This window comes from Schistocerca nitens, chromosome 5 (assembly GCF_023898315.1).
Source record: "Schistocerca nitens isolate TAMUIC-IGC-003100 chromosome 5, iqSchNite1.1, whole genome shotgun sequence".
Classification (NCBI taxonomy): Eukaryota; Metazoa; Arthropoda; class Insecta; order Orthoptera; family Acrididae; genus Schistocerca; species Schistocerca nitens.
In genome coordinates this window covers 642218441-642235119 of record NC_064618.1, presented here as the reverse complement: position 1 = coordinate 642235119, position 16679 = coordinate 642218441, and the positions used below count along the sequence as shown (strand labels likewise).

Sequence of the window (16679 nt, the reverse complement as noted above, 5' to 3'; positions counted from 1 at the left end):
TACAATGACACAGAAATTCAATGTAATATTAACTTAGAGTTTCCCCTCCAATTTGAAGAACAGAACAATTCTTGTGTGATCCCACTCTTGAGCCAACAACATGAAGTCCCCATAGGAAAACCATGGTGATTCTTATCCACTCCATAGCAAGTAATGATCTGACTCCATTATCTATTGTTCATAATCGAGAGCGATTTCTCACTGGAAATCGAGAATTCACAATGTTGAAAGTGAGACCCATCCGAACGTGTAGTACCTGTGAAAGACAGAAAGTACCCCATCAAGACCCAGCCCCACAGATAGGACTTGCCTCGTAACCAGAGTGATTGACTTCTGACACCAAGGGATACTTCAGAGACGCTCTTTTAGGTTTTATTCATATTTACAGAAGGTCTGTACCTTACATCAATATCCCAAAACAGTATGACACCATTTCCAAAAAACTCGAAACAATTGCCATTGAAATTTTCCGAGTGCTGTTAAGTATAAGGCACAAAAGCAAGAAGTACACAGCAATTCACCTGCTTGTCCTCTATTCCACAAAATCTCATAGAAAGGTATTGCTTAGGCACTTTGCCTTCTTAATAGCCAAACTCAGATTTGACCATAGATGTTTAAGTAAACATCTTCACAGTCTTCACATGGTAGAAACGACGTTCTGTACTTGTGGAACAGAGGAAGACCCAGAAGTTTTTTATTTCTATTCCACGTTTTTACAATAAATTTTAATGTTATGTGCATATTCACATTTTTATGTGATAAGTAATTAGAAATTTAAAGATTTTACTTTTATTAAAAAGCTGTGATTTCATATTTGTCAGTTTATATTCCATTCCTTAATAAAGATGGAATTTAAATAAAAGAAAAAAAATCATTACTAGTGAGATTCAAACCACTGACTTTACAGTAACAAGTCTTTACAGCTACCCAGTCAGCCACGTGTGACTTTCTGAATAGCTTGGAATGTTTCTTCCTTAAAGTGCTTGGAAGTCTAGTAGTATTAAACGGTGATTATTTCGAATCTGTGAGACCTGCGTCTGAATCGGTTACAAGCACTGTCCTTTGAACGCTATAAAAGTGAAAAAATCGTAGAGGGTATAGCAAAAAATGGGGCCCCCTTGTACTTTACATGTGTAGCCATTTAGGAAAATACAGAACAAAGATATTTTCTACAGTGAGCTTATGATGCATAGCTACTGGAACAAATATGTGAAGAGGAGGAGTTGTTACACATACTAAGACAGAACAGAAGTTCAAAACTACAGACAAATAGACTTTGTACCGATCAGTAGAGAAAAGTGTGTACTTGCTTGGAAATTAGTAGTGAAAAATTTTTCACTTACAGTTGTAACTGTATACAGAACCCCACTGGGAAATTTGGAACTGTTTGTGAGGAATTTAGATTCCATATTGTGCTCTCTATCAGACAGGAGCAAGCAGTCAATAGTCTGTGGGTATTTTCTAAAGGATTTTGAAAGGGAAAATGATGTGGATCCTACGATTTTATCTTGGTACTTAACTGTGCAACACAGGTGGACAAAGGCAGTAAGACGCTAATTGATAATGTTTCCTTTGATGATGCTCAAAGCAATAAAATATCTGTATGCCCAGTAACAAACGTTCTCTCTGATCATCATGCACAGTTATTTGGGACAAACAACATAGTGCCTTACAGTACTGATTCTCCTCAGTGGAACTCGATTAGAGTAATCAATGACACCAGAACAAATGTCTTTAAGAATAGCTTATAAGAAATGATATGGGATGAAATTATAATAAACCAAATGGTGACATAAACTTAAATCTGTTCCATGATAAAACCACATCATTATTGAAAATAGCTTTCTGTGTAAGCAAAACAGAAAGGACATTAAATAGCCATGTTAACTAACCATCGATCATTAAAGGGATTAAAGTATCCTGAAGCGATAAAGGAAATTATCTGTTACAAGAACAATTAGAGATCCAGCAATAGTTGCACACTTCAAAAACTACTCAAAATTACTAAGAAAAGTCATTAATAGTTAAGAAAAATGCACATTTTGCCAGAAATCAGTAATTCAGATAAAAGACTTATGACTATATGGAATGTAGTGAAACGAGACAGGATGACCAGCCACAAAACAAGATAATGTCAGAACTGATTTGGATGGAATGGTTATAAATTTGAATGACTGGTAGTAAAAATATTTAACAATCACTGTTAAATGTTGTAGAAAATCTAGGGACGAACAATTTAAGAGAAAAATGAAGAGTATGAAATGAATGTCTCACCAATTTCTCCTTCAACATTAAGAAAATTATGTACTCTCTCAAAAGTAAAATCTCATCTGGAGTTTATGGCGTTTCTAATAGAGCACTAAATATTTGTCCCTAAATAATTAGACCTGTCTTACCTGAAATATGTAATATATCATTAACTCAAAACAGTTTTCCAGAGAGATTGAAATATCCCAATGGTAAACCACTCTATAAGAAAGGTGAGAAGAGAGATGTCAATAACTACAGACCTGTTTCACTGCTGACATCGTTTTCTAAAATTTCTGAGAAGATAATCTATTCCAGAATAGTACCTCACCTAAGCAACAATAAAATCCCCAGTAAATCACAATTTAAAGGTTACTCTGCTGAGAAAGACATTTACATATTCATTCACCAAATTTTGCAAGTATTAAATAACAAAATGGCACCGTTGGTTTGTTCTGTGACCTATCTAAGGCATTTTAATTTGTGAATTACAGTACTTCTGATTGGTGGAAGAGCTTATAGGGGATTCCTCAAGGATCAGTCTTAGTTCCGTTATCGTTCCTCACATATATAAACGATTTTGCACCTAATATACACGCCTAATATACAATGAACAGAAATGGTTCTTTTTCCAGATGACACCAGTGTTGTAGTCAATCCAATAATACATACAGCAAATGAAGAATTGGTAAACAATGTTCTTAAAACTATCAAAGACTGTTTTTTTTGGAAATGGTCTCACCCTCAATGATAAGTGTAATGCGTGGTGAGGAAATAATAAATACGTCAATAAAGCCTGCAATCACAAGTAGCAAAAAGTGTTTACCATTATTATTAGACATAGTCAAGACCAAAAAATTCCTTGATGTTCAAGTTCGATTGTGAGAGTTAGATTTGAAAGTACATCATTAAAAGCAGTGGTTCAATTCCTTAACTATTCTTTAGATCCATTACATAATAAAGGAATGTCATTTATGTAGTGTTTGGAAGGGGAATTTTCCTGAAAAGTTGTGGGTTATGTGCAAAAAATGCCCTTTGTATGTGATTTATAAAAAAATCGGCAATAGTGCTGGCAAGGAAATTTCCTATTGCTAGGCTATCATTCTGTGTATAGGTGTTGTACTCGAAAGAAAATAGGTAAAGCTTAATGTAGCTTCAATGAGTTCAATTTTAGCAAATTGATTTTAAAAATATTAGTAGTTTCAAGTATGGAATATTTGTTATAGGTTCTTGATGTCTAGTGAAGAAATTCTAGCTCCTGGTCCAATAGTTACATCATAAAGTAATCATAACTATTTTTGATGTAGAAGTTATTTTCAAAGATGTATTTTTCGAAAAAAATTAGTTTGGTTATTTGTTGAGGGCATGTGAAGGGCAATTAACATTATTAGCTGTAGGAAGCTATGATGGTCAGTCTTGTCTAATTTAGTTTGGGACACAATTTTAGGCAATTGTGAGTTAATAATTCTTAATTGTAGTTAATCTTTCAGTGAAAATAAAAAATTATTGTCATCAATTAATTTTCTCATTCTGGAATGAAACTTAATAATTGGATCTTTAACTACATCTCGTTTTCATTGGAGAAACTAGTTGTGTTAGAAATGTAGTCTTCTTGTTTAATAATAAACAGAGTATTACCTCCATCTGTTTTTGTAATTATGGAATGATGTGATTCAAGTTTCTTATTAATCTCTTTGAATAACTTTATTTCTTGAAGATTTTTAATTTTGGTTTTCAGTTCCTCTTTTTCTGTTATGTCTTTGGTTTTAAAAGCAGTTTTGTATGTGTCATGTTTATTTAATTTTGTACATTTAGTGGCGACTCTGACACCAGTAATAAAATATTCTACATTTGAATAATTTAAGGTGGGAGTAAATTATATTTTAGTCCCTTATTGAGTAATATCAGATCAGAAGACGAAAACTGGATATCCATTACCACTCGCAGGTAAAATTGATGTGTCTGTGGGATGGATCAAATGGAACTTCTGGTTGATGATTGAGAGACTGTTAATTTTGTTTGTGTGTTTCTCATTAATGGATTCTCATATGTAAGTTATTTTTTCAACTGCTATAAGTAGTATATAAAAGTACAAGGAGGACATTGGTTACTGAGTCAGAAATGTAAACATTACATCATATGGTTCAAAGCACCTTTTTTTGGCATCCCTAATTTCGCATTTCATCCATAAGATGCTGCTGTTTCGTTGTACAAAGGAGCTAACGCGAGAATTAATATCAATATTCACTACTGCATATTCATTTATGGTCATCAACTCTAAACAATACTTGTTGAAGCCAATTTAGGAATTTAATTTCATTATTTTTGTTCTAACTTCTTTAAATATTTTAAGATCTCTCAAAACCTGATTAGGTAAGGGATTTATAATTTTAACAACTTGGTAAGGAAATAACAGCAACCTGTTCTTGATGATCTGTTTAGAGATAATTGGCAAATTTTCAGGAAAAGTATGTACTACAAATGCTACATAGATGACACACTTTTATTATGAAATGAGTCTAAAGGGAAGTTAAATAATTTGACCACTGCTTTGAATTATGTACACGTAATTCTTTCACAATCGAACATGAAATTGAGTAACCATAAATTATCTGGATTTGGCTACCTTTAAAAATAACGTTAAACATTTTCAAGCTATTTTGAGAAAACCAGCACTGACTGACATCATCATATATGCCAGTTCTTGCCACCCAATAACACACAAAAAGTCTTTTTTCTAACAATGCTCAACAGAATGTTGAGATTTCCACTTACACTTGATCAGCTGAAAAAAATAGAGATTCTGAAGCAAATCGCTATTGCTAATGACTATGATTCAAATATTGTAGATGTTCTATATTAAAAAGTACAACCAAAAAACCCTAAATTGCCGCCAGAACAAAAATTTTCTAAAATCATTTACATGGAAACAGTATCCCATAAAATCAACAGACTTTTTAGAAATACTGACATCTTCATTGCCGTTCCAGCCGTCAATACCCTTATAAATAAATTAAAGCATTCGACTGGAAATGATGTTGACCGTTATTCTCGCTCATGGTGTATGAATTGGCAAGTGGTGATTTCGAAAGAGTATATATTGGAGACACCGGACATAACTTTAAAACGCGTTTTAAGGAACACATGTCAGGAGTTCATCATAGTACTCACTTCCTTTCTTACATACGTCTTCGGCAGCTAACGGCTATTGCAACCACAACATCATCACGGCAACAGGGTCCAATAAATACATATTTAACTATTAACGGCCATCTGAACGACGTCTCCATGGTAACAGCGTCCTCTACCTTCATTTTTGATCATCCGCGGCCGTTTAAAGAGTCTTCAAGCCAATGGCGTATTACAGCATAATTTTTGGCTACCATTTGTCGTCGTGTTAATATTTCCATGCACACGGCGACGCTAGAAGTATCAAAAGTCGTCATCATCTGGCGTTCATTTTAAAATCTTTCATAAATTTATAAGAAGATTATTAAACAATTGTATTATCAGTTTTATCAGTTTGTTTTTACGTAACGCTATACATACAATTTTCCTACTGCTTTTACATTTTATTCAAAATTATAATACATTTTACGTAAGTTAAGTTTCTACTGGCTGTAGATGACGTAATGCAGCAAATGCGCCGGCCTTCGTACAGTATTTAACCCATGGGGGAATAGCAAATAGCAGCAGTTAATGTTCTGATCACACGCAGCTGTTCACCACACTGTCAGCTCCAGCCAATTGATAAACACCGCGCTGTAGTATTTCTGACCTTTCGTCTCCATTGTGTAAAGCTCCAGCCAAATATCATACTACTGTATTTCTCATCTCTTGTTATGACAGTTGACTTCCCAAATTAACAAACACTTTCATATCTTTACAGCGCTCATAATATTACGATGACCGATGAAACGTGCCAAAACTGGTCATTATAATAAATAATATAATGTGCGATCTGTTTTTATTAACTGACTAGAAGAATAAATGACTTTCATTACAGCACATTAACGTCGTCTTTAGCACAAAAAGGAATGCACAATATTGCAACCAAAAATTTTTGACACTTACTGACTGATATAATATGTCTGACAAACACAACAAAGTAAAACTAGAAAATAAATTGAAAATTTTTTTCTTTACAATTCCTTCTACTCCGTACAAGAATTTCTATTGCTGTTTTTTGTAATAAGTGGCGGGTAGGAATTACTACCTCACACCTCTTCGCCTTACAAAAGACACACATATGTGATAATCTTGTAGCCATATGTCCAAAATAATTTGTGATGTTTAAAAAATAGTTTATGATGTGAATATAAAATAACTCGTTGTACGTATTAGGATTTATCGTGGAAGTGATCCATGGAATATTAAACCGACTGACTATCTAAAAATAAAGACAGACTATAATAAAGCTTTTTTATTTCAATACGGTAAGCGATTGATGCACTCACCAGTCTAGTTTATTGGCAGACAATGAACAGCCTACAGGTCTCCTGTTTCAGGTGTACCGCAATGAGGGCCCAAGGCCGGTGCGCGACACGGTGCAGTCCATCAAATACTACCGGGGAGTCACCAGGAAGGACTGGTTTGGTGATGTCTTGGGCGTCGCTATCACGTGAGTTCAACCACTGAACGTCACACCAGGGCGCGGGAAACCAGCAAGAAGCAGTCTGCTCTTATAGGGTGTTCATTTTAACTGAAGACACTGAACTCTCTCGAAAACTAGACATCGTATCAAAAAATGTTATAATTACAATTTGTCTCGGAGGAGGACATCCAGCGATGCAAATTGGGGGGCAAATTTGAAATCTTCAATGGGAAACCACGGTTTTTATTGCAGATTAAGATTCTACGGCAGAATATACGTTTTGTCTGAAACATTTCCCTCGTTTCGCTATAAATGGCGCTGTAAACGGAGAAATGGAAATGGGTACACCATGTAAATAACGACATGCTACTCAATGAACAATGATTATCCAATCGCTCGTGGGTCTCCACCTCCATGCTGCAAGGATAGGACAGGCTAGTATTTCGTAACTTCCAATAGCAAACCCCATTCGTAAAGTTGTATTCCTTCGATATATCGAACAGGGGATTACTCGGCGCGCCACTGTGGCCATGGCTCGAGGCGAACGCTACTCTGCTTTTCCAATTAGAGTAGGTGTTCAGACGTAGTACCGCCAACATCAGTACACTTAGTGGCCCACTTTTCATGGGACACAATTATATCTGCGGGAATGACAGCACAGGCGTTACTGATGCTGTCAATCATGTCGTCACGGCCTATTGGCACTTGCTGGTGTACCATACCTTTTAAATAAACCCAGAGAAAGAAATCCGGCGACGCCAAATCCGGCGACTTAGGGGACATCTTAATAGGTCCATCTGTGCCGAGCCACCGACCAGTGTAAACACGGTCTAATTCCTCCCATGCTTCAATTGTGTAATCTGCTGGGCAGCCGTCGCTCTGAAACCGCATACCTTGTCCAACGTCCAGGGCAACAACCTGCAGTAGTAACGATAGTTCCTGTTCCAAAAACGTTCGATATTGTCGTCCATTCAACGTGCCGTCGATAAAATACGGACCAATGAGTTTGTTCCCCATGATGCTACACCATACGTTAACCGACCAAGGATGTTGATTGTCAACTTGCCGCAACCATTGGGGATTGTCTACACTCCAGTAATGCATGTTAGGCATGTTTAACGCTACCGTGGTTTGTGAGTCTAGGCTCATCGGGAAATAGTGCCTTGGCCAAGAACGTTGGGGTCGTTCACATTTGTTGATGTACCCATTCACAGAACATTATCCAGTTATGGTAAACGAAGCCATGAAGTTATTGTTGCAGTGACACGTGGTATGGAGGACATTTATGAAGATGCAGCATTGTGACTATACTACCTACAGACATGCCGGAATCGAAGTGTAATTGCCGGGCGCTTATACGCTGCCTCAGACATACAGGCGTTCACAGCATTCTAAAAGAAAGAGTGAGAGCGAGCTTTCTTTGGAAAACGCTCGGCATATAAGGCAACAGTAGCCTATACATTTCTCCTCCATTCTCCGTAAATCAGGAGCATTTCAATTTTTCTTCTGTGGTTGCAACATTCATCCTCCACTTGAGCGTCTATTGTCCAAATGATATATAGGTTTGTGGGAGATAAACGCTGCTCAAGTAATGCAATGTTTAGATCCGCTCTCTGTTGTACGTCTGCACTGTAAGTGAACTGCGGTCGCAGGGTACTGTCTGTTATGATACGTCGTAGTTCGCTGCATGGTCACGATGGCGCGTCACGTAGTCTCCTGTTCAAAAGGTCGAAGGAATACAACGTTGCGAATGGGGTTTCCAATTAGAAGGTATGAAATACTGACCTGTCCTATTCTCGCAGCATGGCGAAGGTGGTTCCACGTCCCTCTAGATAATCAAAGGCCGTTGAGAAGCATGTCGCACATTAGGATTGTGTGCCCATTTCTATCCCTCCGCCGGCCAGTGTGGCCGAGCGGTTCTAGGCGCTTCAGTCTGGAACCGCGCGACCGCTACGGTCGCAGGTTCGAATCCTGCCTCGGGCATGGATGTGTGTGATGTCCTTAGGTTAGTTAGGTTTAAGTAGTTCTAAGTTCTAGGGGACTGATGACCTCACATGTTAAGTCCCATAGTGCTCAGAGCCATTTGAACCACTTTTTTTCCATCCCTCCGATTACAGGGCCACCTGTGGCGAAACGAAGAAAATGCTTCAGGCGAAACGCATGTAGATTTTGCCGTAGAATCTTAATTTCCTATAAAAACTGGGCCTCTCATTGGAGATTTCGGAGATGCCTCCCGCCACCCACGCTCGAGGTTGTGTAGTGAGTCGAGTGTGGTATCACTGGATGTACCCTTCGAGACAAATTGCAATTATGACTTTTTTTGATCCGATGTGTGGTTGAGGTGCACAAAGTCTTCACCTCAAATTACATCCAACCCACTGAACCCAGTTTGTTTTCAGATAGGCGAACAGTGACTAGGGGCTTGTGAAACAAACCGCAATGTATGACGCCAACCGTACTAACAAGTAAAATAGAACTCATTTGCTCTTAGTCCTACTTAATACGTCGTGATGTACAGTTTCTGCTATGACTGTTGTTAGGCGGCACTGTCTCCTAACTTCTAGCGCATCAGACGGTGTTTCAGAAAACTATTTCAGATGAATTTACGTACTCATGTTAAAGCGAACAGCTCTCATGGGCACAAGTTGATACAACGATGGAACATTGCACGTGAGCTAGACCTGGCGGCGTTTACATCGCAGTAGCTGGTTCTGACCGCATTGCCTTTCAAGTTTACCTACGTTACTTGGACACTCTTGCGAAAAGTTTCGAAGATGACATTAATAAGCGTTAGAACATTACGTTCGTCATTTTAGAAGCTTCCCAATCCGGTTAAAAAAATATATCACTCCATTTGACAAACCATTGATAACAGCGTTAGCGTACTAACTACGCAACAAATTTACGTGTCACTCTGTATACTACATTTGATCGAAAACCACGTTTCGATATCTTGAATTTTAGTCCTACGCGACTCGTCCTGTATACCTCTATCCATTAAACACACACACACACACACAATAGGGAGCTTAACCTTTTCCACCTCAGATTTTGTAATCTGTTTTCGCCAGGACGAACAGTGGCCAGAAACCCATGAAACAAACAGAAATGCTTTGTTGTAACGTTATTAACAACAGAAATTCAGCGATCAATATTTTTTTTATTTTTTAAGAGGAACTATGCCACCAGAATATCAGATTTCCATGAGGCAAATTCAGTTACATAAATATTTTGACTGAATCGAGTAACTGAATTTGCCTAAATGAAGTCTGATATTCTGGAGGAAAATTCAGGACGGAAGTTCAGCTAAATAACTCTCCTATCCCTTCATGAACGATGGCCCTTAACGAAGTGGGATGGTTTGAGTGTCTGAATAATACAGATAGCCGCTCTGTAAATGCAACCACAGCGGAGGCGTGTCTGTGGAGATGACAGACTAACCCATGGTTCCTGAAATGGGACAGCAGCCTCTTCATCAGTTTCAGCAGGGGCAACAGCCTGGATGACTGGCTGTCCTGGCCTTGTAACATCAGCCAGCATGGCACACAGCGGAGACAATGAGCTCTGGCGTTTGTGCTCTACAGGAGCCCACGGCCTGGACAATGTTGCGAGTACTTGTCGCTGCGTTCTCTTCTGCATGATGAAAGACGCCCTGTTAAAAGCTGAGAGTGCGGGGCGTCTGTGGTGCACCGCAGTCAATCTTCCTAGCTGCTAACGTACCAAATTCTCGTAGCATCCTTTGTAGTCAAACGCAAGTGGTACATGTTGTCACAATGCCGAAAGCGCCTGACGACGGCGTTCTCTTCTCACTTTGTATGTGTCCAGCAGAAAAAGAGAGATTTGAAAGTGATATGATCTGCGAGCTTATTTTATATCCAAACGGTACATTTCTGCCCATGGGTTCCTTATCTATACTTTATCTATAAAGTCCCATTACAGAAGGCTGCAATAGGAATTGTGAAATACCCTGTGCGTGGTGTCCCAGTAATGTTGCGACAAACGTCGAGTGGTTGTAGAGCATTTCATGACGAACAAATCGAGGACAGGAATTCGTGACTGGAAACGTCATCCAACGACGCTACAGAGTGTCGAAACTCTAGGCACTGGCGCCTGCTACTAGGCCACCCCGTTGGCAGCAAACGTGACTTCGAATGATGACAGACCCTACGCAGAACGTCTCGAAAATGTTACTTGTTATTCAGTGATCGTGACTGACTGGCACGATCGCCGGTGGTGATCGTGCCAGTTGCGTAGAAAGGTCTTATCTCCTATGAATGCAATGCTCTGTTGCCTTGGTGGATGACAGTTTCGAACATGGATTCTCTCGCGTCCGTCGGCCGTCGTAATTTAATATATATATAATATTATTATTGTTATTATTATTTTTTGATTGTTGCCGACTTACGTGGTGAGCCTTATTAAAAATGATATTTAATTTGAACAATGTAATAAACTTTTCATATTAATTTCCTCGGCTAGTCAGTTCACTTTAAAGCAAGAAATCTTTAGTTATTAATTAAAATTGCGGCCCACACACGCGCGAAAGTATTTTTCTTACCTCCATTAACCATTGTATTGTAGTCAGAGTCCTGGCTCTGGCTCTCGGCTATGGTACTGAAAATAAGAATCTTAAAGCTAAGTATTTTCTGCAACGTCGGGCGGCTGTGGAGAAAAATTAATATTATGCTAATAGCGGGCGAGTTTTCCGCTTCCGCTAATTTTTCATAAGTTAAGATCGCCACGTAATGGCGTCGTTGGCTGCATCGGCCGCTGCGATTGTTGAGCTGTAAATTACTTGAATGCAGGTTAATTCAAGGAAGGCGGACATGAAATCGGGATCACCTCTTACAAATTAAAAGTGCACAATAATATTAAATCAGTATATTACATGCTTAACTCATACAAATATGCTTACATTTGTCAGCACTCGCAAGATGTCGTACGTACACATTCAAGACAAAAGAGGAAGTAAGTGACGACGACTAAAAAATTAACAAAAGAGTGTATCTTGTCGTCTCTTTAGATCATTCTGTCATAAATTATTTCTTTGTAATCTAAACCTACACAGAGAAATTATTATTTTACGGCTACATGATAAAAAATTGGCACTGGGGACGCTATATTGCCCCCCGAAATGTTTATGTCATAAAAAATGTTCGTGTTTTTTTTTTTTTTTGACATAAATATTTCCTGTTTTATGTCCACAGTGTCCACACGCAGATTTTTCTTTCACAGTTTACATATGTCACATCGTATATTTAAAGCGTTAAATTACTGAGGTGTGTGGTCCACAAAGTGTAATACAGATGAGGTTCAAGGTATACAACCACGAATTAGTCCGGAATATTTGAAGTCCCAGGGGTGTCAACTGTTCGCTCCCCATTTGGCGCGGCCGTAGGGAAACCTGGGGAAAACCTCGGCGGAGCGACAGACTAACTGCTTTGGTCACTTTCCCTTAATTGTTTCTGGAGTGTCATTGGAGTACAGGATGTTCATACAAATATTTTTGTTGCACTATGCAAAAAATGAGGTCATTATAACACTTGATTGCGGTGTCGTTGATGATCTACGCCGCGACGTTTGGCTCGCGACGGCGTCGGTTGGTGTGTTTCGTGGTCGGCGTCCGCGGCGGCTGCGGAGAGGTCAACGCCCGCTCGACGCCAGCGTGTCTCTCGCCGTCGCGGAACGTCAGAATCAGCTGATCGGCTTCACCGTTGGCGATGCGCTTCTGTCTCGCCCGGGCGTGGCGGAGTGGGATGATATTCGCCCCCCGCTCTTGTTGGCAGTGTTGGCAGGAGTCAGCTCTGCTACGCATCTCCGACGTAGTACATGAAACATACACACAACCAACGTAACATTTGTTTCTCGCTGCAGATGGTTACGCTAGTGGGAAAGAAGCATTTATTAGTGTGGCAGTTGTTGTTAAGCTTTCGCCAGTTTCCGAGTGTCAAGCTAGCACTGCCTTGCAGAATACATGACATGGACCTTCTCCCGTGAATGCAGTTTTGATGCAATACTGTTTCCATCACACGTCAGTTTTTGTCTTGACAAAATTATTTGTTTCCGCCGCACTCGCAGGCACTGGTGAGTGTCCCAATACGAGCTTATCACAAACATTCGCCGTTTATGCGGTCGCTGTCTTGCAACAGTCCACGCATCGCATTCCAATCTCGCATTGTTGTACTCACTTAAATTACAGTCTGTCCCAAAAATATTGACTGTGGGTTCACTTCACGTTAACAGTTCACATTTATAAGCAAATTCACAGTTTTTCGTGCGTAATATTGGCGTTTGGCGTCTTTACCGCTGTTGAACGTTCAATACTAGCACTTCACTGTCCATATCACAGTTTCACCTTCACAGTTTTTCACACTGTTTAAAGTAACTGTTTCGATTAGTTCACAAACACTAATGTATTTCATTCAGTCTGAACTGGATTTTGGCTCGTGCTGGATTTTACCAGTCTCTCGCACTAATTATCTCTTTTCATTTTCCACTTAGAGTGGTACTTGCCTTCAGATTTTTTGACTATACAATTGTATTTCCGTCTCATCTGAGGTAAGTCCCCATGTCATGTCTGCCCACTCATTGCGTACTTGCCCTCCAGAGCCAGGCTCGACTTTACAAAACTTTGCCTCTCGCATTATTGTAGACATTTTATAATCTAGGCCTAGCGTGCAAGTTCCTAGATTAATGTTAGATTTGTGACTTTTGTTTACACTACAAATTCGTGCAAATCTCTGCCTTAGCAGATGGCAATATATTTTAACAGTGCTTAGCGGTAGTCGCGTTTACTGATTTGCTTTGTACCTTGTCCACAACACATGAGGTACCTTGGGTGATGTACACCCTGCATTGATATTGTTAAGTAAATTACGATTGAGCATATTTCAAGATCGATATAGACATAAATACCTGAAACGACTTATACACTATAATATTGAATTTCATAAGTTGCATTACTACTACAGTTCAAAAATATTCATGATACACTCATGAAAAATTCTTTCATCGTTACATGCTGTTGAATTTTTTTTTAAAAGTATTTTTTTAAAGCATTTTTCAACATGAAATTTTTAACATATTCTTAAACCTACGTTCATTTTTTTTTTCAAAATGCAATTGCTTAAAAATACTATTATTCCTTAACATCTACAAAATTGAATCGCACTAATCTTGTGTGCGTCATTGTTTTTAAATATTACACTAAAATCTTAACATTTACACACAGAAAAAAATACACTATAAACTTAACCTACTACACACAAATGTAAACCCTGCTCTACTGAGCAAACTTCTTTAAGTCTTTGTAAGTATTTTTCTTGTTTCCCTCGTAATTGCCTCCTCCTTTGACCACGGGATGGTGTAGTTTGCGTGACAGAAAGTAACGTGAGGTACCACTTTGATGTTACAGGTGTAGCCCTCGATAACACCGCGTTTTTCCGAAAACACATTCTCATAATCTGTAAGTAGCTGAGTCAATTCGTTTTGTTGTGCTTCAGTCAAATGTTCTGACTCTCTGACTTTCATGGCTATCAGTTTCGTTTTTTCCTCTTTATCTTCAGTAATAAATTCTTTATAATATGCTTGTCTTGTACTTAAGTCAGAATATAAATTCATTACCTGTATTCCTTCGAATCTCGACTGAAAGCTCCGGCAATATTTACCGTGCACTTCCCGTGTCCTCAACAACGGCAAAACTACACGTCTATCCTCATTCATAAGGCTTACTTCCCCGCAAAAGAGGTCGATTTTTGCGTCCCTCTGGCGTAAAAATTCCATCCCCAGGATGCAAGCAACACCTAATCCCTTAACTACCAGGAACGAGCTTTTCATTGCTTCATTTCCTACCGTAAACTCGACTTGCACCTGGTGCTTTATGATATGAGATTGTGCACCTATTGCACCTGTTACACGACAATTCTTCACTGGCAATACTGGTATTCTATTATTTTGACTCAAGTACTTGTAAAAATGTGCACTCATGACATTGGTTGACGCACCGGTATCGACTATTATGTGTATTGGTGCTCCATACATATCTGCTTGCAATATAGCTTGCACAACACTTTTGTCAGTTCGGTTACATTTCTGCGGTATGTATACAAGTTCCTTTTCTATTTTTGTTCCTTCATTGTATCTCAGCATACAGAGTTTATGGCTGTCATCCGTGAATGTGCCCTCACTACACCATCCTGCAGCCAACGACGGAGAGCGTATTGTGGCTGTCTTTAGTTTAACGGATGAGCATTAGTGGGTTGACAGTTGTCTGTCACTTCCACTAACCTCACATTGTGGTTCTGGTTGTTGTTGCTGCTACTGTTGGGTTGGCCGCCCTGCCTCCTCGATGGTGTATTTTGATATTGTGTATGGCCCTGGTTTTGCGGTGGTCGGTTGTAACTTCCTGACATGTTCTGTGACGAACCTGGGTTGGCGTTCCATTGTGGCGCTGTATTTTGTTGCCACTGTGGTGTCGGTTCATTACAACCACGCCACTGGTTTCGGTTGTTCCGCCATTGCGGATTGCCGTTACCATTATATCCATTACTCATGCGTCCATCATGATGTCTCTTTCGATTTTGACGATTATAACCGTTGCCGTTATAACCATTGCCATTGTTTGTGCCTCGATTCTGTTGCCGGTGCTCTTGCCTATTCCCGTTACCATTTGGTACTAAGTTACTACCATTACTGTGGCTGCTATTGTAATCGGCTTTTTGTTGATTACAGCCTGCATGGTTCCACTTGTTTTCGGTTTTCATATCTTCGATCAATAAGTCAACAGAATCCACTATTTCCATGAATTGTTCTATATCGTATTCCGGCACATTGATGAAATATCTTTTAATTTCACTGGGCAACTTCATTTTTATTAATCTGATTATGTCACGATCGGACATTGGCTCGTCCCAGTACCTGGTTTTGTTTATATACTTTTCGAAATATTTGCGTAACGTTCCCATCTTAGGATTGTACATTTCTGGACTGTACAACTCCTTTCGTAGTCTTTCTTGGACGCTATCGGACCAGAATTTTTGCAAGAATGCACCTTCAAACTGTTGCATCGTTAGACATTTTTCGGACACGTCGGTGGCCCACAGTGCCGCGTCACCTTGAATAAAGGAGACCACGAACTGTATTCTTTGTCTTTCCGTCCATGTCCTGGGAAACACATTCCTGAAGCTCTTAATAAATACAACAGGGTGGACATTTCGTTTTTCGCTATTGAAAGGTTGGAATGTCCTGTGTTTTATTACATTGTCCTCTTTTTTGCACGTCTGATTGCTACATTCTGGGACATTCATCACTTCGTGATGTGCGCTGCACGGTATCGCATGTTGTTCGTGCTCATAATTCGCATTAGGTTGCGGTTGCGCACTCGTACCCTGCATACCGTCAGCGTTATTACAGTAATCAGTACGCGGAGTCGGATTCATGATCTGTCCGCCACTGTTTACATTGCTTTCCAACGCAGACAGTCTTCGCGCGACCTCCTGTTGCCAATTTGGCAACTCCGCTGTCACACGGGATTTGATCTGTGTTAATTCGGCATGTAGTGCAGCAGCGCTAGCGTCAATATTTATACTCGCGGCCGCAGTCGCTTGTTCTACAGCTGTTTTTACGTCGCTTTCAATCTTTGCAGATATCTCGCGATCCTTTACTTCTAGCCATTCATTTAATTCTTTTTCTACTTTTTGAGCTTGCACTTCCAAATATGCGTCAATACTTTTCCGTGCATCTATCTCCACATTATCCACGCGGTTGGTTAAAGTCTGGACATTGTCTTCAAGCCTAGCCTGCGATATGTGTAGTTTTTGCATCTCGCCGGCCAAGCTTT

The 16679-nt window shown here is 39.4% G+C and overlaps 1 protein-coding gene across 10 annotated transcripts in view; it reads left to right on the top strand.

Moving 5' to 3' along the window:
• The window catches only part of LOC126259432 (probable cytochrome P450 301a1, mitochondrial), a 414350-nt gene that overhangs the window by 324915 nt on the left and 72756 nt on the right, over positions 1–16679 (top strand). For 2 of the 10 annotated variants that reach the window (XM_049956238.1, XM_049956234.1), the window contains exon 4: positions 6756–6868. The exons of the other annotated variants lie outside the window; for them this stretch is intronic. In XM_049956238.1, the coding sequence (XP_049812195.1) occupies positions 6756–6868 (113 nt within the window). The remainder of the gene's footprint in view (positions 1–6755; positions 6869–16679) is intronic. 10 annotated transcript variants of the gene reach the window in all.